General features: G+C 50.1%; 1 protein-coding gene across 6 annotated transcripts in view; it reads right to left on the bottom strand.

The window, feature by feature from the left end:
- The window catches only part of PIK3CD (phosphatidylinositol-4,5-bisphosphate 3-kinase catalytic subunit delta), a 56,016-nt gene that overhangs the window by 11,418 nt on the left and 24,109 nt on the right, over positions 1 to 20,489 (bottom strand). For 4 of the 6 annotated variants that reach the window (XR_006713287.1, XM_045482071.1, XM_045482070.1 and 1 more), the window contains exons 2-5: positions 19,592 to 19,711; positions 3,403 to 3,575; positions 889 to 1,117; positions 253 to 482 (exon numbers count right to left, since the gene is read on the bottom strand). Coding sequence is in view for 5 of the 6 variants with exons in the window: in XM_045482071.1 (XP_045338027.1) it covers positions 253 to 482; positions 889 to 1,117; positions 3,403 to 3,543 (600 nt within the window). In the remaining variant the exon portion in view is untranslated. The remainder of the gene's footprint in view (positions 1 to 252; positions 483 to 888; positions 1,118 to 3,402; positions 3,576 to 19,591; positions 19,712 to 20,489) is intronic. The other 2 variants (XM_045482074.1, XM_045482072.1) reach the window with 1 other exon arrangement.

The raw sequence follows: 20,489 nt of genomic DNA, 5'->3' as shown, positions 1-20,489 counted from the left end.
ATGAGTGGACCAGTGACCAAGGCCATTTGGTCATTCTGCCTCTCATCCGACTTGCCGGGTGGGACATTTGGCCGAGATCCTCGCATGCATGGATGCCCACAAGTACCACCGGGCGCCACTGGGAGGAGAGTGGATTTGGGGCGGAGGGCGGAGGACTGGGAAGTGTCACGGGGAAGCACCCCCCCCCTTGGACACAGCAGCCTGGACGCAGCAAACGGGCCCCGGCGTCCCCGGCAGGAACCGCGGGCTCACCTCGCTGCCCTCAAACTTGACGTTGACGAGGAGGGCCCGGTTGGGGACCCGCAGGGTGCCGGCCCCCCAGCTCCGGGCCGAGGGCTCCAGCTGCAGGGGGAAGCTGTACTGCAGCCAGGCCTCCCAGCCCAGCTGCTGCCGGCGGGCGGCCGCCTCCTCGCAGAACTGGCGCATCTTGGTGCGAAAGTCATTCACCTCGGGGTCCCGCAAGGAGTCGAACTCGTGGAGGCCTGAGAGGTGGGGAGGCTGGGTCAGCCAGGGGACGGGGAGGGGCGGGGCCAAGAGGGCCCACCGCACACGCGGTTGGGGCGGAAAGGGCCCACCACTCACGGGGGCAGGGCAGGGACAGGGCCGGGAGAGCCCATCGCACACGGGGCGGGGCGGGGAGGGGCAGGGGCGGGGCTAGAAGGGCCCTTCGCACGCGGCGGGGCGGAGCAGGGCGGGAAGGGCGCGGTGCACGAGGGGGGCGGGAGGGGAGGCGGGGCAGGGACACGGTGGGGCGGGCCGTCGCACAAGGGGGCGGGGCGGGGCAGGGGCGGGGCCAGGAGGGCCCAACGCACACGGGGGGCGGGGCCGGGCAGGGAGGGGGGGGCGGGGCCGGGCAGGGAGGGGAGGGCCCACCCGCACGCGGGGCACCTTTGCCGATGAGGAGGCTGATCTGTGAGTTGACAAGCTTCTTCACCCTGTCACCCTCTCGGGCCACCAGGCGCAGCACCGGCAGGAAGGGCTGGATGTCACACAGTCGCCGCTGCTCGTCCTCCAGCTCCTGCTGCTCCGCGGTCTGGTTGACGCAGGTGAACACGTAGGCCTCAGGGTCGCTGAGCATGTGGAAGAGTGGCTCATACTGGGCGCGGTGCCACAACACCTGAGGGGACAGTGGCCGGTCAGCCCCTCCGACCAAAGTGAGCGGGGCCACGGGGAGCGGGGAGGTGGCTGGAGGCTGACCTCAATCTGGGTGTCCCTCCCCTGCACGACCCTGCCCTCCCCAGACCCCTGGAGCACCGCATGGGTCACCATCACTGCCCTTCTGTGGAAGGTGCCTGGTATTCGCTAAAGTCCTGTCCACAGTCCCCCCTGTATGTTACCCTTGAGAGACGGCCAGCCAGACATGACCTCCAGCTATTAGTCCTGGGGTTCATCACCCTGATTTCTAAATGTTGGCAACTAATTCAGAAAAGGCAAACAACTTGAGAGAGCCATAAAACCCTCCATGGGCTGTGTTCAGCTAAGGCGGTCAGTGTGTGGCCTCAGGGCAAGGTGTCCCCAGGGTCCCCTGAGAGAGCCATCTAATAGTCAAGCTTTACTGCAAAACTGTTCACCACTGAGTCACAGAGAAGACGGGAAAGGAGCCCTATTTTTCTTCCACGGGGGACGGATAATTATGGTCCATCAGCACAAAGGGATTGGTACAGGGACATGACCCAGAATCTAGGGACACAAGACACACGGTGAGTGGGAAAAACAAAAAACAAAAAACAAAAAACCCCAAGGTATAGAGCAGCAGATCTAATTCAAGCCCATGTCCATAAAAACAACTCTAATAGGGGCACCTGGGTGGCTCAGTCAGTTAAGCGTCGGCTCCAGATTTCCGCGCAGGTCTTGATCTCACGGTAGTAATTTCGAGTCCCAAGTTGGGCTCTGTGCTGGGTATGGAGCCTACTTAAGATTCTCTCTCTCTCTCCCTCTGCCCCTCTCCTGAGCTTGTGCTTTCTCTCTCTCTCTCTCCCTCCCTCTCTTAAAAAAAACAAAAACCACAACTCTAATAAACAGAGTAATTAGTATAGACCAGGATTCGACAAAAGTGACTGGTTTGCAGGCAAAACCTGGTCTGCTCCCAAGTTATTAGAAGACAGCCACGCCCACTCATTTACATATTGTCTGGGGCTGCTCTGGGCCTCCGTTGGCAGAGTTGAGTGCTTGCGACAAATATCAGATGGCCAGCAAAGCCGAGAATATTTACTCTCTGGCGTCTGGTATAAATAAAAGTATGAAGGAACTGAAGTCAAATCGGGGGGGGGGGGGGGGGTGTGCAGCGCCCCACGTGTTTTGCATTTCTGCAGTGTGGGAATTGTAGTAGCTTGCATGCCCGGTTCAGAAAGATAAGATTACCCATCAAGTGAAATTTACATAAAGTTAACTCACATGAAAAAGATGTTATAATGTTAACTCAGAAAAAAAAAGAGATCTCAAAGTCCGTAATCAGAATTATCACAAAAAGCAACACTCCACAGAAAAGAAAACAGGAAGCAGCCAAACTGTTAACTGTGGTTGTCTCACAAGGGCTGGATCCCAGGTGACTTTTTTCCTTTTTCTGTTTTTTTCCCGTTTTCCTAAATCAATGTGTCCATATTACTTTTGAAATGGGAAACAATTTTTTTTTTTTTTTTAATTTTTAAAGGAACCTCCCAGGAAGGGGAGATTGAGAAACAAAAACCAAACAAAAATTCCAAGATGGTCCCTTGCTTCTTTCCCTTTTTTGTGTGTGTTCAACTCCCAAGTATAGCGTTTAAAATTCTGAGCTGAGGTCTTGCTCTCTGGCGTGATCCATTAAATCCCACACTTGGTAAGTGGGATAAGCCCTTTGAAAGATCACAAGACAACATCTACCAAATACTTTCCAGATGTCTAACCCTTTGACTCAGTAATCCACCCGGACAATTATTCAACAAAAACTAAAAACTATTTCCAAAGATGATGTTTACTGAGATGACAGCTCTAAAGAGAGAAGACAGATAAGACTCTTTTAAGTGGCCTTGGATGGGGTGTGGTTCTGAAAAACGATGGCACAGTCATGGACAGAAGGAAAGGCCACCATGGGAACCACGCCCTGAAGCTCTCACTGGAATCTGGTGAGTGTAATCGTGCACTGATAAAGGGGGAAGCTGAACTCAAAATGCTAGCTGGGCACTAACTGTAAGCATTTATTATTATTTTTTAATGTTCATTCATTTTATGAGAGAGACAGACAGAGTGAGAGCGGGGGAGGGGCAGAGAGAGAGAGAGAGACACAGAATCTGAAGCAGGCTCCAGGCTCCGAGCTGTCAGCACAGAGCCTGACGCGGGGCTCGAACTCACAAACCATGAGATCATGACCTGAGCCGAAGTCAGATGCTCAACCAACCCAGCCACCCAAGGCGCCGAGGATCGTACCTTCTTGATGGTGCTGAGGTTGGCATTCCGGGACACAGGGAAGTTCAGATAGACACCCGTGGGCAGCAGGAAGTCAACTGCCACACTCTGATTCTCCTCCTTGGTCCAGAATTCCATGGGGCAGTCAACCCCAGGGGGCATCCTGTTTTTTCACTCCAAAGACACCAGCTGTCCTGAAAAGGAAGAGAAGGCAAAATGAGGCACCCTAAGGGTGCTGGATGAATCCTTTGAAGGGATCCTTTGGAAAACAGATTGTCAGGACCTTTGGCAGTGGGATGTTCAGGAAGGAGTCCCTCCCGTGGGCGCCCAAAGCTCGCCTCCCTCTGGACTTCGTCCTGCCTGGGGTGGCTTGTGGCTCCTACTGTCCCCAGACCCCATCTCATCCGTCATCACAGGTGGGCACTCACTCTGTCTGCATCCCTCACCGCAGTGGCCCAAACTCAAGACACTAACAGACCCGTTCCAAATCATTTCTTCTCAGGAACACACGCACAAGTGGGAGACCCGGCCACAGCCACCAGCTGGCAGAAACGGGGGATGGCAGGGTCCCTGGTCAGACAACCAGGACTCAAGAAGGACCAGGGGCTGCAGTTCTTTGAAACTTTCTAACCAGAAACCAAGTGGTTTAAAAATGGCTTTGGCCATCAAACAATTTGTACATAAACCACAATTTATTTACCCCTTCTCCTGTTGATGAACCTCAGGGTTTGTTTCTACTCTTTTTGGTTATTACAAACAATGCTACAATGCATATCGTTATACACCTCACTTTGTGTATATGTAGAGTCTGGATGAGTGCTGTCCAAGAGAAATACAATGGGAACCACACGGGTAATGTCAAAGTTGCTAGCAGCCACGTTTAAAAAAAGTAGAAAGAGGGGCGCCTGGGTGGCTCAGTCAGTTAAGCGTCCGACTTCAGCTCGGGTCATGATCTTGCAGTTTGTGAGTTCAAGCCCCATGTCAGGCTCTGTGCTGATGGCTCAGAGCCTGGAGCCTGCTTTGGATTCCGTGTCTCTCTCTGCCTGTCTCCTGCTTGCTCGCTCACTCTCTCTCTCTCTCTCTCTCTAAAATAAATAAATATTTTTTTAAAAATTAAAAAAAAATTTTTTAAGTAAAAAGATAAAGTTTAGTGATATATTGTATGGAACCCAATATATCCAAACTATAGTCACTTCAAAACATCATCACAAAAAAAAAGAATTACTAATGAGATATTTTACACTTTTTTTTTTGGTATTAAGTCTTTGAAATCTGGTGTATATTTTACACTTACAGCACATTGCAATTTGGGCACTAGATTTCCATCAGAAATACCTCATCTATATGTAGATTTCATGCCATTTACAGCTAAAAAAGTAGGTTCAGAGACCCAAGTTGTTGCAGATAAAAGGTTTCCAAGAAATGAGTGCAGTATCCATTTCTTAGATCTGAATGAATTAAAATTAAACGAATTGTTTAGAAATTCCATTCCTCCATCACCCTTCACATTTTTTTAATGTTTATTTATTTTTGAGAGAGAGAGAGAGAGAGAGAGAAAGCACAAGCGGGGAAGGGGCAGACAGAGAGGGAGACACAGGATCCGAAGCAGGCTCCAGGCTCCGAGCTGTCGGTGCAGAGCCCGATGCGGGGCTCGAACTCACAAACTGCGAGATCATGACCTGAGCCGAAGCCGGATGCTTAACGGGCTAAGCCACCCAGGTGCCCCATCACTCTTCACATTTCAAGTGCTCCAGGGCTACGTGCAGCTGGGGGCTGCCTCGCTGGACAGCACAGGTCCAGGGTATATATACATATATATATATATATATGTGTGTGTGTGTGTGTGTGTGTGTATACACCTCAGAGTGGAACTGTCACATCATGACAATAACCTAGAGAGCCAAACACCTTGAACTTTACTAACGTAGGGGCCCGTTGCCAATGGCACCACCACCACGGTCTGCTGCTTACTTCCATCCCTTCATCAGCCCTTGGGGTCATCACATTTACTCATTTCCGCCAACCTGATGGTCACAGAATGCTCTCTGGTTGTTTTAATTTGCATTTCCCTGTATCCTCTGCAAATAGCCTGCTTTTAACTTTTGCCCGTTTTTTTCTGTGGGGTTGTCTTTTTCTTATTGGTTGACAGGGTTTCTTTTATATACTCTGGATTCAGTTCCTTTGTTGATTAAAGGAGTTGGAAATGTCTTCTTTTGGTCCAGGTCATCTTTTCACTCCGTTTTTAGTGTCTTTTTGGTGAGCAAAAGTTTGCAGTATTGACGTGGTCAAGTATTTTCCTTTGTGTTTTATGATTTTTATTCTTTAGAAAAATATTTCCCTACCCTAAGGTCACATCCTCCTAGATTTCGATGACTTTTAAAAATAATTGAAAAATGGGGTTCCTGGGTGGCTCAGTCAGTTAAGCATCCGACTTCGGCTCGGGTCATGATCTCGCGGTTTGTGGGTTCGAGCCCCGCGTCGGGCTCCGCGCAGACAGCTCGGAGCCTTGGAGCCTGCTTCGGATTCCGTGTCTCCCTCTCTCTCTGCCCCTCCCCCGTTCGTGCTCTGTCGCTCTCGCTCAAAAATAAACATTCAAAAAAATAATTGAAAGGAATTTAGTTTGAGAGAGAGATTCTTCTGGGCTCTGCCATTTGGGCCCAGGACTCCCCCTCCCAGAACGGCTGGTGCTGAATCTGCTCGGAGCTGCAGCACGTGGGCACATCACCCTGTAACCACTGCTGGGATCCACTTCCTCTGATTGTAAAACCACATCCTACTTGGGTTCCTCTTTCTGAGAATGACCAGGCCAAAGGCTTTCTTTTTGATTCAAAATGTGGGGGACAGTCAAAAATCCTGGAGGATCCACTTAACGATGCTAACTGTCCTGTGGCCACGCTCAGGAAGCCAGGGGAACCCGTGGCCACTCGATCCTGAGGTCAAGATGAGCACATGTGGCCTGAGCTCCTCGGGACTCCAGCCAAAGGGAGGGTGCTCGGAGACCAAGGCGCCTCTGCTCCTCTGCCCCTTAGCGCTATGGAAATGAAGGCTTCAACTACACTCACCCGTGCGGGATGCAAGGGAAAACTCGCTCTTAAAAAGCTCATCCCTGAGAAAGGAAGAACAGGAGGGTGCGGGCGGGGCATAATCAAATGCCAGAGGTGGGACAGGGGGCAGCAGGAATCCTCCCTCTCTTTGTGGGCCCAGGACCCACATGCAGCTGCTAACAAGCCCGAACTCTCTATGAAGCTGACTCCTCTCTCTGCAAACGTACGCGACAAAGATACCGACTAATCCAGGGGCTTTCGCGCTGCTCCAAGAACGCAAGTTGCTACAACCACTTTGGCGAAGTCTCTACTCTTGGCAGTGTCTACTAAGGCTGAGCACCCGTGTGCCTTGTGAGCCAGCAATTAATTGCACCGTAGGCGTTCGCTCGCCAGAAACACGAGTACACGCGCACCAAGAGACACGCACAGGAGTGTCTACAGCATTGCTCTTTGTAATGGCCCCAAACTGGAACGTTCCCAAGTGCGTATCAGCAGTATAATGGAAAAATAAATTATGGTATCTTCTCCCAACGGCATGTTCCAGAGCAATGAGAATGCACGGTCTACAAATACAACAGTATAAGTGAATCTCATAAACATAAAGCTGAACAAAAGAAGTCAAGCACAAAAGAATAGGTGCTCATGGTTCCAACTCCACGGAGAACAAACACAGGCAGAACTAATCTACGTTGGCAGAAGAGACAGGGGTTACCCCCAGAAGGAGGGCAGGTGCCCCAGGAGAAAGGGGTACGAGGGGCTTCTGGGTACTGGCAGTTTTCAGGTTCTTCACCTGGGAGCTGGGGACTTTCACAAACCCCACACACCCCCAGTCCCAGTGGTTCAGATGGCTTGACTTCATTCCTGGCCGCTCCTGTGGCCTGAGACCCACCTGGCCACAGGGGTTGGACTGGAACCCAGGAAGGGGGCTCAGGCCCAGCCAATCGCTGTCTACAGTGATTCCAGGATGCGCATGTGAATGTCAAGTCAGCCCAGTGGGTTTTGACGTTGGACTTCTTTGGGTATTTCCACCTGGGGTAGCAGGAGAGAATATCCATCTAGGGCTGCTGGTGACCACCTCTCGCTGCCCTTGGTGGGGGCGGTCTGAGAAAAGACGACCGTGGAGGAGAGCAGAGCTCGGCGTGAAGAGAGAGTACAAGCAGGTCCTGAAGGCGTCCTTGGGTTCCTGGATGGAGACATGCCTGAAGCCAGACTCCATCCCTGGACTTTTCAGTTCTCTCAGCCAAAAACTCCCCCTGCCCCCTACCTGCTTTTTTTGGTTTTGTTTTTGTTTTTAACTTAGAACAGTTTGAGTTTTTGTGTGTGTGTGTTTCTTTCTCTTTTTTTTGTCACTTGCAGCTGCGTGTTCCATTTTAGGAAGCGTCTGGTGTTTAGCAAGTTCTTTCCTTGGAAACTGGCCTGCCTCTAAGAGCCAACCCTGAACTTTGTAGTGCCATCTAGAGGCACACGGGGTTGTCATCTGATGGCTATTGCTGCTGGATGGTGGCCTCAGGACCTCTGACTCTTCTCCCTATGACACAGTTTTTAGACTCTTGCCAAACTTTGGTACTCTGAGAAAACATGATGCTGCGGGTGGGGCCTGACGGGCCAACTGCCGAAGAATTTTCTGGGTACCAGACTCCCATTGTTTAGTCTAAGAGCCTCTCAGCCCTTCCCCCCAAGGAAGTCCTTCGGCGGTCGTATCACTGAGCTCATTGGCTGCCAAGGATACTTCCCACAGTAAGTTCTAGATACTTCCCACAGTAAGCTGGGTTCTCCCGGCTAATTTCCTGGATCTGAATGCAGGAGTTCTCAATTATCGTTGGTCACTTCATCTCATGGAAATAATTGGCACTCGTGGATTACTGGATTTGCTATTTTGTACATATGGCTCAGTCTGAGATGTTATGAGTCTCAAGGAGTATTTATTAAGTTCCAGGAGTCGTGCGAGGTGCTGGAAGATGGTGGTGGAGAAGCTTACACTCCAGCTGGAGAGACATTAATACCCAAGCACATCGTAGGTAGGAAGAATGACCACACGCTATGCCAACACAGTGAAGGCAGTGCTCCAAATGGCGATGTGATGGAGAACTCTGTAGGGAGGCCAGGAAAAGCCCCTCCGAGGAGAGGACCCCAGAGCAGAGAACCAGACTGCGTCCAGGGAGGATGGGAGGCAGGCCACTGCCGCTGGAACACATGAGTGGGGCAGGGAGGGGAGGCCATGGGATAAGACAGGTTGAAGAGGTCAGGAGGGACCAAGTCCTGTGGAGCCTTTACAGGGGAGATGCCTGGGTGTCGCGCAAAGAGTGATGGGCGGTCTTAGCAAAGGAGCCAGGGGATCCAATTTGCATCCGAAATGATGCCTCAGCCCCAGGGTGAAAGAACTGGAAAGAAGCAAGTGTGCGCATGGGGAGGTAGGGAGGTTCGTGCCCCCGGTGATGAGAAAGGCAGGGCATCAAGATCTATTTTTTCAACTCTTGTTGAAAGTTAACTTATTTGGAGAGAGAGAGAGAGAGAGAGAGAGAGAGAGAATGAGCAGGGGAGGGGCAGAGAGAGAAGGAGAGAGAGAATCCCAAGCAGGCTCCACACTATCGGCACAGACCCCAGTGTGGGGCTCGAACCCACGAACCATGAGATCATGACCCGAGCTGAAATCAAGAGGCAGACGCTCAACTGACTGAGCCCCCCGGGTGCCCCTCAAGATCTATGTAGGAGCTCGGGCCGATGAGATGGGGTCGCGGGGGAAGGAGCAAGGATGACAGCCAGGTGCGGGCTTGGGACACTGGAGGGGTGGTGGAAATACACTGGACGGGCAAGCGTGGGGGAGAAACAGATTTGGGGGCAATGAAACGGCGAGATGTCCATTTCAGATATATGGACTCTTGGCGGTGAAAACCCCCAAGGAGACAGCCAAGGAGCACTCCCCGGTGTGGAGCTTAGGGGAGAGGTCTTTGGGGCTCTCAAGGCATAATTTGGGGTCAGCGGGCTACACACTGAGGCGTATGAGACGGCCGGGAGACAGCGGGTAGGCGAGGGCCGGGCCCGCCTTCAAGGCACTAGAGTGGTTTCCACCAAAGATGAGCCGTGAGTAATCAGCCAGACTCTTGTGGCCGACTTCTCGTTGCACATCTGCCTCGTTAATAAAAGATCAAAGAAAAACGACCAACAGGTCGCTCAGTCCCTTTCACCTTCCCGCTTCCGGCCAGCGCAGTGCCCAGAACGGCTGTGGAAGGCGGAGGGTCTCAGCCACGGCAGCGCACCATCCCCCCCACCGGCGGTTCTGAGACGTGCCCAGCTAGACGCACCCTCCGCGGCCCAAGGTTGAAGCCGTCTCTCCCGCTGCGAAGGTCTGAGGGGTCTGACCTTCTGCGTCCTGAGCGGACACCAAGGGAGTTTCCCCCAAGATTGCATAAAAGCGCCACCGTCCTTCCCAGCCCGCAGCAGGGCGTGCTACGAGGGCCCCCACTTATTTCTAAGAGAGGAGGGCGAGCGGGGGAGGCAGTACGCCAGGGTCATGGTGCTTCCTCCAGACTGGGAACGGGGTGGTGGCCCACCTCCTAGCTCCGCCCCTGGGCCGGCAGACCTGCTGGCCGGTGGCTCGTGCCGAGCCCCGGACTCCCGCTCCCTTCCTTTGGAGTTGCACGTTTGAAATTGCATGTTAGTTACGGCTGTGAGCCGCCCTGTGCCTCCCGGGTGTGGCAGGGCTCCGCGTCTTTCCGGCAGTCGTGGCAAATGTGCCCGCCGCTCAGAGCAGGTGGCGCTGCCCAGCCCTGGTCAACGTAAAGCCAGGCTTTTCGGTGCCGGTGTCACATGCCCCCGGGAGCTGCTTCCCCAGGGAACACATGAGTCACTCTCAGCAGGCTCTGGGCAGGGGACCAGCTACAGGGAGAAGGGAAGTTGTATCCTGCTTTATCCGAGAAATAAACGCCCTCCTCCCTGAGGCTGCCTGGGCCAAGACCCACTGCGTACCTTCCTTTCCTTCACATGCTACGTTAGAGTGAGTGTCTACGGGTCCCCCGGGGTCATTGCTAGGATTCTGTCCGGAGAGAGAGGTGCTCCTTTCTTTTAACTCTGGGACAAAACATTTAACTCTAGGAAGGTTACAAGCCAAAGAGCTCAAGAGGCATCTCAGAAACGTCTAGAAGGTGGTTACACGCATTGTCCGATGCCTACCATCAACCCCGGCTGGGAGGTAAGGAGACCAGCAGTCACCCTGACAAGGGACAGGGAGCCACAGGGGCTGGCCTTCTGCATCAAGCTGAACAGAGCAGAGTCTGGTTGTGCCTCCTGACCCGGGCTTATTTTCAGGTACTTTTCAGCCTCTAAATAGTCCTTCTAATAAGTGTTCTGGTTCCCAGACTCTCTGCTGTGGAGAATGAAATGGCTGTTTCTCCTGCTGCCTAACTTATGTGGAGAGAGGACACTTCAGAGGCAAACTCCAAGGGGACTTTACCCAGAGGCCCCGCTTCCCAGCGGAGCTCCTGGGTGTTTGTCTTAAAAGAGCTTTCTAGAATCCACCCGCCGCTCTGGCAGCCAGGGAAAGCCCAGAGATGATTCAATAACCACATCTTCCTGGGGACCCTCGGGAAGAAGAACGTGGGGGGACCTTTTCGGCCCAGGGGCGTGCAGGCTGCGGGTCCTGTTCATTCATTCATTCAGCAAATATGTCTTTGAGCATCAGGGACTGTGCCCATCAGGGAATGAACGGGACAGGCACCGTCCCTGATCTTACAGAGTTTTTAGTTTAACAGGAGAAAACAAAAATGAATGAGGAAATAAAAAGAAAAATGAATAACAAGATGATTTCAGAGAAGAGGTGGAAGGTAATAAAAGGGGCTTGTGGGGAGGGTCTCCTCTGGGTGGCGGGTCAGGGAAGGGTGCTCGAATGAGATCATGTCAGAATTGAGGCCCACATGATGAGAGAGATCAGGCAGAGATCCAGGACGTAGGGTTGAGGCAGCTGGAACAGGAAGTGCAAAGGCCCTGAGGCAGGAGGCCAGGCAACTGGAGGCCAGGAACAGGAGGGGAGATGACTGGAGAGGCAGGGAGGCCTGCAGCGCCTTGTGGCCACCGTGAGGAGCCAGGTTCTCTTGTCACCGCAGCGGGAAGCCACCAGCGGGTTTCAGGCAGGAGACTGATATGGCCTGACGTTATGCTTTACAAAAATTGCTTTGGCTGCCGTGAGGAAAATGGAAGGGAGGGAGACAAGAATGGAGGTGGGAAAGCAATTAGGCCAGGGCCCCAGGCAAGAGCTGGCGGGGCTAGACTCGCCAGGGAAAGCCTGGGCCCTGCCTGCCACAAAACACCCCGATCCTCTGCCCTTAACAACCGAGGAACAGGCATCCCAGAAACCCAGCCTTGAAATTTCCTGTCCTTAAGAATCTTCTTGAGAAACAATGGAAGCTATAGACCAGAAGGAAAGCTGAGTGGCCCGGCGTCCCCCAACAGGTGCAGTTTTAGGACAGATGTGCAGATCTCCCAAAATACAGAATCTTTCGGGAAAACCACTTCAATGTGTCTCCCTGGGAGGCCCCAGACCAGCAGGCATCCTCCACCCCCAGAGGCCACCACAGTCTTGAGGGCAGAAAGGGTCTCCGCGCCCCAGGAAAGGGACGTCAGCCACAGCAAATGGGAGGCCTTTGCCACGCGGGCGGTGCCTCTGCTGTCCTCTGCCCTCTATTGCAAAGCCACTGTCCAGTGGTGGTCAGTCGGAGGAGGAACACGTATCCAAAGAAGGGATGGGAGGGAAGTCTCCAGAAGCCGCAGGCCAGCCAAGTCAGACATCCCCAGAACCATGCCCAAGACTAGGAAGGAAGGGCTTGTCTGGAGGGTTGTCTGATACCGTGAGCCCCTGTCGCAGAAGAAAACGGGATGGGAGGGGTGAAGGCCGAGATGGATGTGATAAGTTACGTGAAATCGTGCAAAAGGCTTCCCCACGTCTGCTTGGCAGATAAGCCGAGGACAGGAACTTGCCTCCTTGTCTATCTGCTTCTGCCTCCCTCAGTTCCTTCTTTGTTTTCTTCTTCTTCTTTTTACTCTCTCCCATTTTAAATGTGTCTCCCTTGAAGCCATATGATTTAATAGAACAGTAACTTTTGGGGCACCTGAGTGGCTCAGTTGGTTGAGCATCCGACTCTTGACTTCGGCTCATGATCTTGCAGTTCGTGAGTCCAAGCCCCACGTTGGGCTGTGTGCTGACAGTGCGGAGCCTGCTTGGCATCCTCTCTCTCTCTCTGCCCCTCCCGCATATGCTCTCTTTCTACCAAAATAAATAAACTTTAAAAAATCAGAACGGTTACTTTTAATTTGGATATTTAAAACTGAAAAAAAAAAATCCCCAATGGAGGAAGACCAAACCGACATTGAAGAGTGAGAGGCAAAGTCCTCTGGAAATTCTGTTCTATTAAAAAAAGAGAGGGGTGATGGGAATGTAAGCTGGTGCAGCCACTCTGGAAAACAGTATGGAGGTTCCTCAAAAAACTAAAACTAGAACCACCCTATGACCCAGCAATTGCACTACTAGGCATTTATCCAAGGGATACGGGGGTGCTGTTTCGAAGGGACACATGCACCCCCATGTTTCTAGCAGCACTATCAACAATAGCCAAAGGGTGGAAAGAGCCCAAATGTCCATCGATGGATGAATGGATAAAGAAGACCTGGTATATATACACAACAGAGTATTACTCGGCAATCAAAAAGTATGAAATCCTGCCATTTGCAACTACGTGGATGGAACTGGAAGGTATTATGCTAAGTGAAATGAGTCAGTCAGAGAAACAAATATCATATGATTTCACTCATGAGGACTTTAAGAGACAAAACAGATGAACATAAGGGAAGGGAAACAAAAATAATATAAAAACAGGGAGGGGACAAAACAGAAGAGACTCTTAAATATGGAGAACAAACAGAGGGTTACTGGACGGGGTGTGGGAGGGGGGATGGGCTAAACGGGTAAGGGGCACTAAGGAATCTACTCCCGAAATCACTGTTGCACTATATGCTAACTAGTTTGGATGTAAATTTTAAAAAATAAAAAGTAAAATTAAAAAAAAATAGAGAGGGGTGCTTGGGTGGCTCAGTCGGTTAAGTGTCTGACTCTTGATTTCAGCTCAGGTCGTGATCTCATGGCTCGTGAGTTCGAGCTCTGTATAGGGCTCTGCACTGACAGCTCGGAGCCTGCTTGGGATTCTCTCTCTCCCTCTCTCTCTGTCCTTCCCCAGCTCTTGCTCTCTCTCGCACACAAAATAAATAAATTAACTTAAAAAATTTACAAACAAGCAAGAGACAGACTCCTGACTTCTTCTGCTGTCATCAGAAAAATGAACCAACTACCCTACAAAAAAAATTCTATCCCAACCATCTCTTATCACGTTCAGTTCACGGCCCACCCATCAAGGCCATGGGCCTGCACCCAAGTGGAATCCCCTGCCACTACACGCCAAAATCAAATGAAAGATCCACGGTCTCAAATCTGGCAATTTGGGAAATTCGGGAACCGTCCTAAGGAAGTAAGTCAAGAGCCAAACAAGGCGATATATACAAAGACATTCATTTGTGGGACTGTTTGTGAAAGTGGAAAACCAAAACTAATAGGGAAACTATCATAATTAACTTAATAGGAGAAAATATAGTCACTAAGATGACACCTGTGTATGCTACACAGCACTGCAAATATCCCCCACGTTTACTGAAACAAAAAATGCGCATCCATTTACCATGGCAACACCTATTTGTGGACAAAATATTTCAGAAAGCATGCCAAAAATGAAAACAGCTATAATATGAGTGGGTTTGAACATCATAATAATTATTCCAGAAGCTCGTTATCTATGAAAGTTATACAAGCATGATTTTAAAAATTAATTAAAACTAAAACGTTTGTGGGGTGCCTGGGTGGCTCGGTCGATTAAGCGTCTGACTTTGGCTCAGGTCATGATCTTGCGGTTTGTGGGTTCGAGCCCCGCTTCGTGCTCTGTGCTGACAGCTCAGAGCCTGGAGCCTGCTTCAGGTTCTGTTTCTCTCTCTCTCTCTCTCTCTCTCTCTCTCTCTCTGCCCTTCCCTCACTCATGCTCTGTCTCTCTTTCTCTCTCTAAAGTAAATAAACATCAAAAAAATAAAAAAACAAAACAAAAACTAAAATGTTTGCAGCAAAAAAGGAGTAGCCCCCAGCCCTGAGCATCCAAACCTATCACCCCTGATTGTGGTTGCTTCTTTGAGTATTTATCTCTGTGTTTCTAATTAATAGATTTATATGGGTTTTCAACTCTTACACTTGATCTTAGCCAAAAGGCTGAGAAGCGATGGGCTTTTCAACTTCTAACTTCTTCCTTAGAAGATGAGTTTGTGCTTTCCTGCACACACGCACGTGTCCTCTCCTCCATGTTCTGAACATAGCTGTGTGATAATTTTTTGTTAATCGACGTCAGTGCTTACATTATTATGACCACATAAACACTGTTCAAAACTAAACCACAGGGTGGCTCAGTCGGTTGAACGTCTGACTCCCGATTTTGGCTCTGGTCACGATCCCAGGGTCATGGGATCCAGCCTCACGTCGTCGGGCTCCACGCTGAGCTTGGAGCCTGCTTAGGATTCTCTCTCTTTCTCTGTCTCTCTCCCCACCACCCTCTGCCTCAGTCCCCAGGTCTCTCTCTCTCTCTCTCTCTTAAAACGAAACAAAACTAGGGGCGCCTGGGTGGCTCAGTCAGTTAAGTGTCCAACTCTTGGTTTGGGGTCAGGTCATGAACTTGTCATTCATGACACTGAGCCCTGAGTCAGGCTCTGTGCTGACAGTGCACAGCCTGCTTGGGATTCTCTCTCTCTCTCTCTCTCTCTCTCTCTCTTTGCCCCTCCCCCAGTCACACATGCACACACTCTCTCTCAAAATAAATAAACACTATAAAAACCCAAATTCATAATTCTTCCCTAAACTTTCCAACAGAACTATAAAACTCCATAATGTGGTAAATATGTCAGATAATCCATCATCTTCATTTTTTTTCTTCTTGGAGACAGTCCCCCTACGGTCCTCAGCCATCCTGCTCCAAACTGGCCTGCCTGCTCTCTAGATGAGCTGCACGGCGGTAGCATTGGAACTTTGCTTCACCATTATTAGGGAACTCTCTTCACCATTCTCTCCACCAGTCAAAGTTCTTGGTTGCAAGTAAAGAGGCTAACTCCCACTGATTAAGCAGGAAAGGAGCTGACAGATTACCTGACTTATTTGCTTCATTACGAGGAATTTTCATAGTTCTGTTGGAGGGTTTGAGGAACAACTGGTGACTAGTACATGGAAAACATAGTAAATAAAAACATGAAGTGCTTACCAACTCCAGGAAAAACAAAAGGTCGAGCAAAAAAAAAGAAAGAAAACTTAGTACACTGGATTCCATGATGCATGTCTGATGGCAAAACTGCTTCTATTGCCTATTTACCAAGTACCGAATGCCAGTTTGGACCTCTGCCACTTCTGTGCCAAGAATTTGACCTCGCAGCCCATCATTGCTGCCACCAGCATAACCACGGATACAGCTCATGATTCATCCCTCTCCTCTCTCAAAATACCGCATAGGTGCAGGTTATCAGTGAAGTCTAGGTCGCAGGTGCTGGCTACAGGGAAAGCTTGGAAATGAGTCCTTTTCAGTTCCCATGGTGTGATAGGTGTTAGGTATTTTTCTCTGTACTCACAAAACTCAAAGCTGAAACATAGAAAGCCATTTGGAAGCTGAGCCAAATGAGAACAAGAGATAATCACACATTGTATCATTTGTTCCTCTTTTTCAGTTTACTCTATTTTTGTAGAGCATAATCTCCAGTAGTCTCCTTGCATAGGGATACAAAAGTGCGTGTGCACGCAGAGAGCTTTTTTTTTTTTTTTTTTGGAAAATTCTCATCTTAAAAAATGCCCTCATTCCATTATTTTGCTTGAATGACAATTACATAATTCTTGCTAGGGAATTAACTTCCCTAGAAATTTGAAAAGAGTTGCTCCATGGTCTTGTAGCTTCTGGTGTTGATTTTGCAAGGTCCAGTGTCATTCTGTTATCTGTGGCCTCTTTTTGTTGGCTTCTGGTAATTTCTATCTCTGGAGTTTCGAAAGTTCATGATGATGTCCAGTAGTACGTACTTTGCTTTTATTTGTATGTCTTTTATTATTCATTGTTGAGTACTACTCAGAGACTCTTAATGTAGAAGCTTCTTCAGTTCTAGAATTTTTTCCTGTAGTTTGATAACTTCCTCGTCTTCATTTTTCTCCCTTCATTGTCTTGACCTCCTATGAGTTGGATATTGGGCATTCTGAATGGATTCTCCGGTTTTCTTTCATTTTCTTCCCTGTTTCCCATCTCTCAAGTCTTTTTGTTCTACTTTCTAGAACTCTATCTTTCAATCTCCAATTCTATTCTATTGAAAATTTTGCTTCTACTCTCATAGTTTTTTAACATTTTATTTGAATGTTTATTTATTTTTGAGAGAGAGAAACAGAGAGAGAGCAGGAGAGGGGCAGAGAGAGAGGGAGACACAGAATCTGCAGCAGGCTCCAGGCTCCGAGCTGTCAGCACAGAGCCCGACGCGGGGCTCGAACTCACAGACTGTGAGATCATGACCCGAGCTGAAGTCAGATGCTCAACCGACTGAGCCACCCAGGCGCCCCGGAGCATTCCTATTTTTAAACAACCATGCTTAATGACTTCTGACTCCCTTTTTTCTGTTTGTTTCGGTCTCTGTCTTTCATGCTAGAGGCTTTATTCTATGTGGGATAATCCAGAGTTGCCTATTCAAATTTAAGAGAGAGGTACCAAAAGCTATTTGTGCCCGGGTAAGGCCAGTCACTTGGCAGGCGTTGCTGTGAAATGACAAAATAGCAAGCTAGCTTTCCCACGGAGTCAGTATTTGAGGGTCCTTTTGTCTTGTGAGGTCAGTTTCTTCGGAGAGAAGTTCTTCAAGGCCCTGACTAGAGAAGAGTAGAAACTAGGCTGCCATGTTCTGGGAGCCCGCCAGGGAGGGTCTCACTGTTGAGTACACAGACTTTCACCGAATCTTCCTGTTCTCAGGACAGTGCTTCCTCCTTCCCACACCCCCCCCCCCCCCCCCCCCCCGCTCCCAACTGCTCTCCACACAGCCTCCTTCCACCCCAGGCTAGGCCTGAGCTGCCCTAGTTCAGCAGACCTGGGGGAAAATGAGCGTCTCCTGCTGGGGCAGAGGAGGGAGCCACCTGGCCATGTTGGCTGAGGGAGGGGTCTGTTGCTGTGACACCTTCAGTCAATCTTCCTTCTTCCGGCCCACCCTGCACCCCATCATCGGGAACACTGCAGCCCCACTCTTGGGTCTTTGGTGGGTCCTTGGACCCACGGGCCTTCCTCCCCCCACAGCCCAGGACATTCAACATTCCAAGCCTTCCGTCTCTTTCGCTGGCCTGCTTTCTGTCTCTGAAAGTGTTTACTTACATCCTCCTCCTCAATCCTATCTCCTGCTCTGTTTCCTTAAGGATTTATTCCCTTTTTATTCCTCTAATCTCATTTTAGTGGGCTTTTGAAACAGAGCCAGGATAAACATATGCACGCAGTCAGTTACGTTTTCGTGGAAGTTCACAATAATATTTAACAATACATAAAAATCAAGTGTCCAAAGAGAGGCACATAGAAGGCTTTCTGGGGGGTTTGCGGGAGGATACTCCATCCAGGAGACAATGGTTCTCCGGGGGATGGGGAGGGCAGGGTTATAAAAGAGTTATGCTAATTTTTTTTTTTTTTTTTGCAAACTTTCAACAGATAACAGGTATTTTTTAATTAATAAAAAAGCGTGAGCGTTAACAATTATTAAAAGGCATCTTCTGAAACAAGAATCAAGATATTGAAAACAGGGGTGTAAACAGGTGTGTAGAAGAGAATCCCCCAATGGAGGTTTACGCAGTTCGTGGTTTTTGACCACGTTCCAGCGAGTTCCACAGAGGCAACCCCAAGACCTTTAGAGGGTGGCAGAAGTGGGATAGGGGGCTGAGTGGACATCCTAGGCCAGTCTCTACTTGTACCACAGGGCGCTCTGTTTTTATCTACTTTATAGGTCAAAATTCTGCTTATATTTTGATCTTTTTTTTAAGGTGTATTTATTTTTGAGAAGGAGAGAAAGCGTGCCAACGGGGGATGGGCTGAGAGACGGGGAGACACCGAGCCGTCAGCACAGAGCCTGACGCGGGGCTCGAACCCACGAACTGCGAGATCATGACCTGAGCCGAGGTCCGACGCTTCACCGACTGAGCCTCCCAGCTGACCCAGTATTCTGATCTTTGTAAAGATCTCCACACTAAACAAAGAAGTCTGGAGAGTACTGATGAAGATATAGAGAAAATGAGGTTGGCGCGGGGCCGGGGGGAATCTTCCAAGGATGACACCATATGCTGTAACCCTGTGCACCTTCCCATCAGAAACGACAGTAGCTGTTCAAGCACCAGGTAAGGAGGAATGTGCTCTGCAGACGGGGAGTACATATGCACTCCCAGAGCTTGCAGAAGGGACTGTGACTACCGATCTGGGAGCTAACCATACCCATCTAGCCCCAGGTCCCAAAGCGGGGGGTGTGTGTTCAGCTAATACTCAGCCAGTGTCCATCTCTGGCCTCAGTATCTTCATTTGCACGATGAAAGGATTACATTCATATCCCAGCAAACATCCGAGAGGCTCTAAGGACTACTGTCTTACTGACAGAGTGACTGTCAACTCTCTGGAGCAACAGAAATGTCCCTACCTTAAAGACGCCTTGAGAAGCAATGCTGAGTTCTCACAATTCCACACGCTTCCTTTGGAAGAGTGTTTTCATTTTTCTCTCCCCGGACAGGCCAGCCCAACTCTACCACGACTGAAGCAAGTCAAATCCCAAATGCTGCAGCTTAATAATGGGCTCGGAGCACAGCCGCCCCCCTCCCCTGCTTCCTTATGCAGGCAGCAACATCCCTCTCTTGGGGAGCTGGCCAAGGTCTAGTCCGACTCCTCATGTTAGTTCCTAGAACACATCTGGGTTGTTCTGTTCCTTTCGGCGTTCTAGTCCTACCGAGAGGTTCTCCTTTTGACTGGATAGTCAGGGAGGGAGGATTCTGTTCACCTTCCTAAGCTCTCTGCAAAATCGCATCTCCTTTTTGCCCACACACTTGGCTTCATCACCCAACCTACCTCTCTGGAATGGTCCAAGAATGGCCAGCAGCAAAGGCCCCTCGGTCTGGCAGATCAAAGATGCTTTGGAATCATTGAGCACCATTCCGCCCCCACCTGACTCTCAGCTCCTTTATCTGTCTGCAGGGGGAGAAAAAGGAGAGAGAGAGAGAGAATGAATGAATGAAATTTTTGAAAGAGGAAGTCTCACAAGCCTATGCATTCCCTTACAGGACTTCAGCTGTCTCACCTAGGCTTCCGTTTTGCAAACCAATCACATCCTGCTCGATGAGCCTTGAGAACCACCTGTGCCGACGCCGCCCTCCCCCAGCTCCTTCCTTTGGGTGCTGCTGAAGCAAACCACAGGAGCACCTCCAGTGCCTGAGGCAGGAATATACATACACACACACAGATGACTCAGATCGGTTTTTCGAGTTATTTGTTGCTTTTGTTTGGTTTTGAAAGCAAAGTAAGTGATCTGAGCCGAGCCTGGGTTCAAGTTCCACTCAATGGCTGCAAAAAGCAGACTCCTGAACTTGAGGTCCCAATAAAGTCCTACATTGCATCATACAGGAAGACTCATCCCTGCTTCCTGCAGATGAAGAGAGTGAGCGTGTAGGGAAGACGGCGGCCCAGTCACCGCATCTGCGGTATTTCTTCCCCCCTCCTCCCTCTGTGGGCCACTCCTGGGAATAATCTAACCCCAAAGACTGGAAGACACCTGAGCTCCGGAAGCCGAGCCGGCTGGATTTTAAGAGTTGGACACGCCCCTTCCTCCAACCCAGGGCACAGCTACCTCCACGGCGGGGCGACTCCTGCCTGCAGCCCACCGGGCACGGCTAGGGACGACTCTTAAGGAGCAGGAAACTGAAACCACTTGCTTCTCCACAGGCAAAAAGCCCAGTGCTGGGAAGCCGCT

This window comes from Leopardus geoffroyi, chromosome C1, assembly GCF_018350155.1.
Source record: "Leopardus geoffroyi isolate Oge1 chromosome C1, O.geoffroyi_Oge1_pat1.0, whole genome shotgun sequence".
Taxonomy (NCBI): domain Eukaryota; kingdom Metazoa; phylum Chordata; class Mammalia; order Carnivora; family Felidae; genus Leopardus; species Leopardus geoffroyi.
Note: the sequence above shows the minus strand (reverse complement) of the source record. Positions and strands in the feature narration are given on the sequence as shown.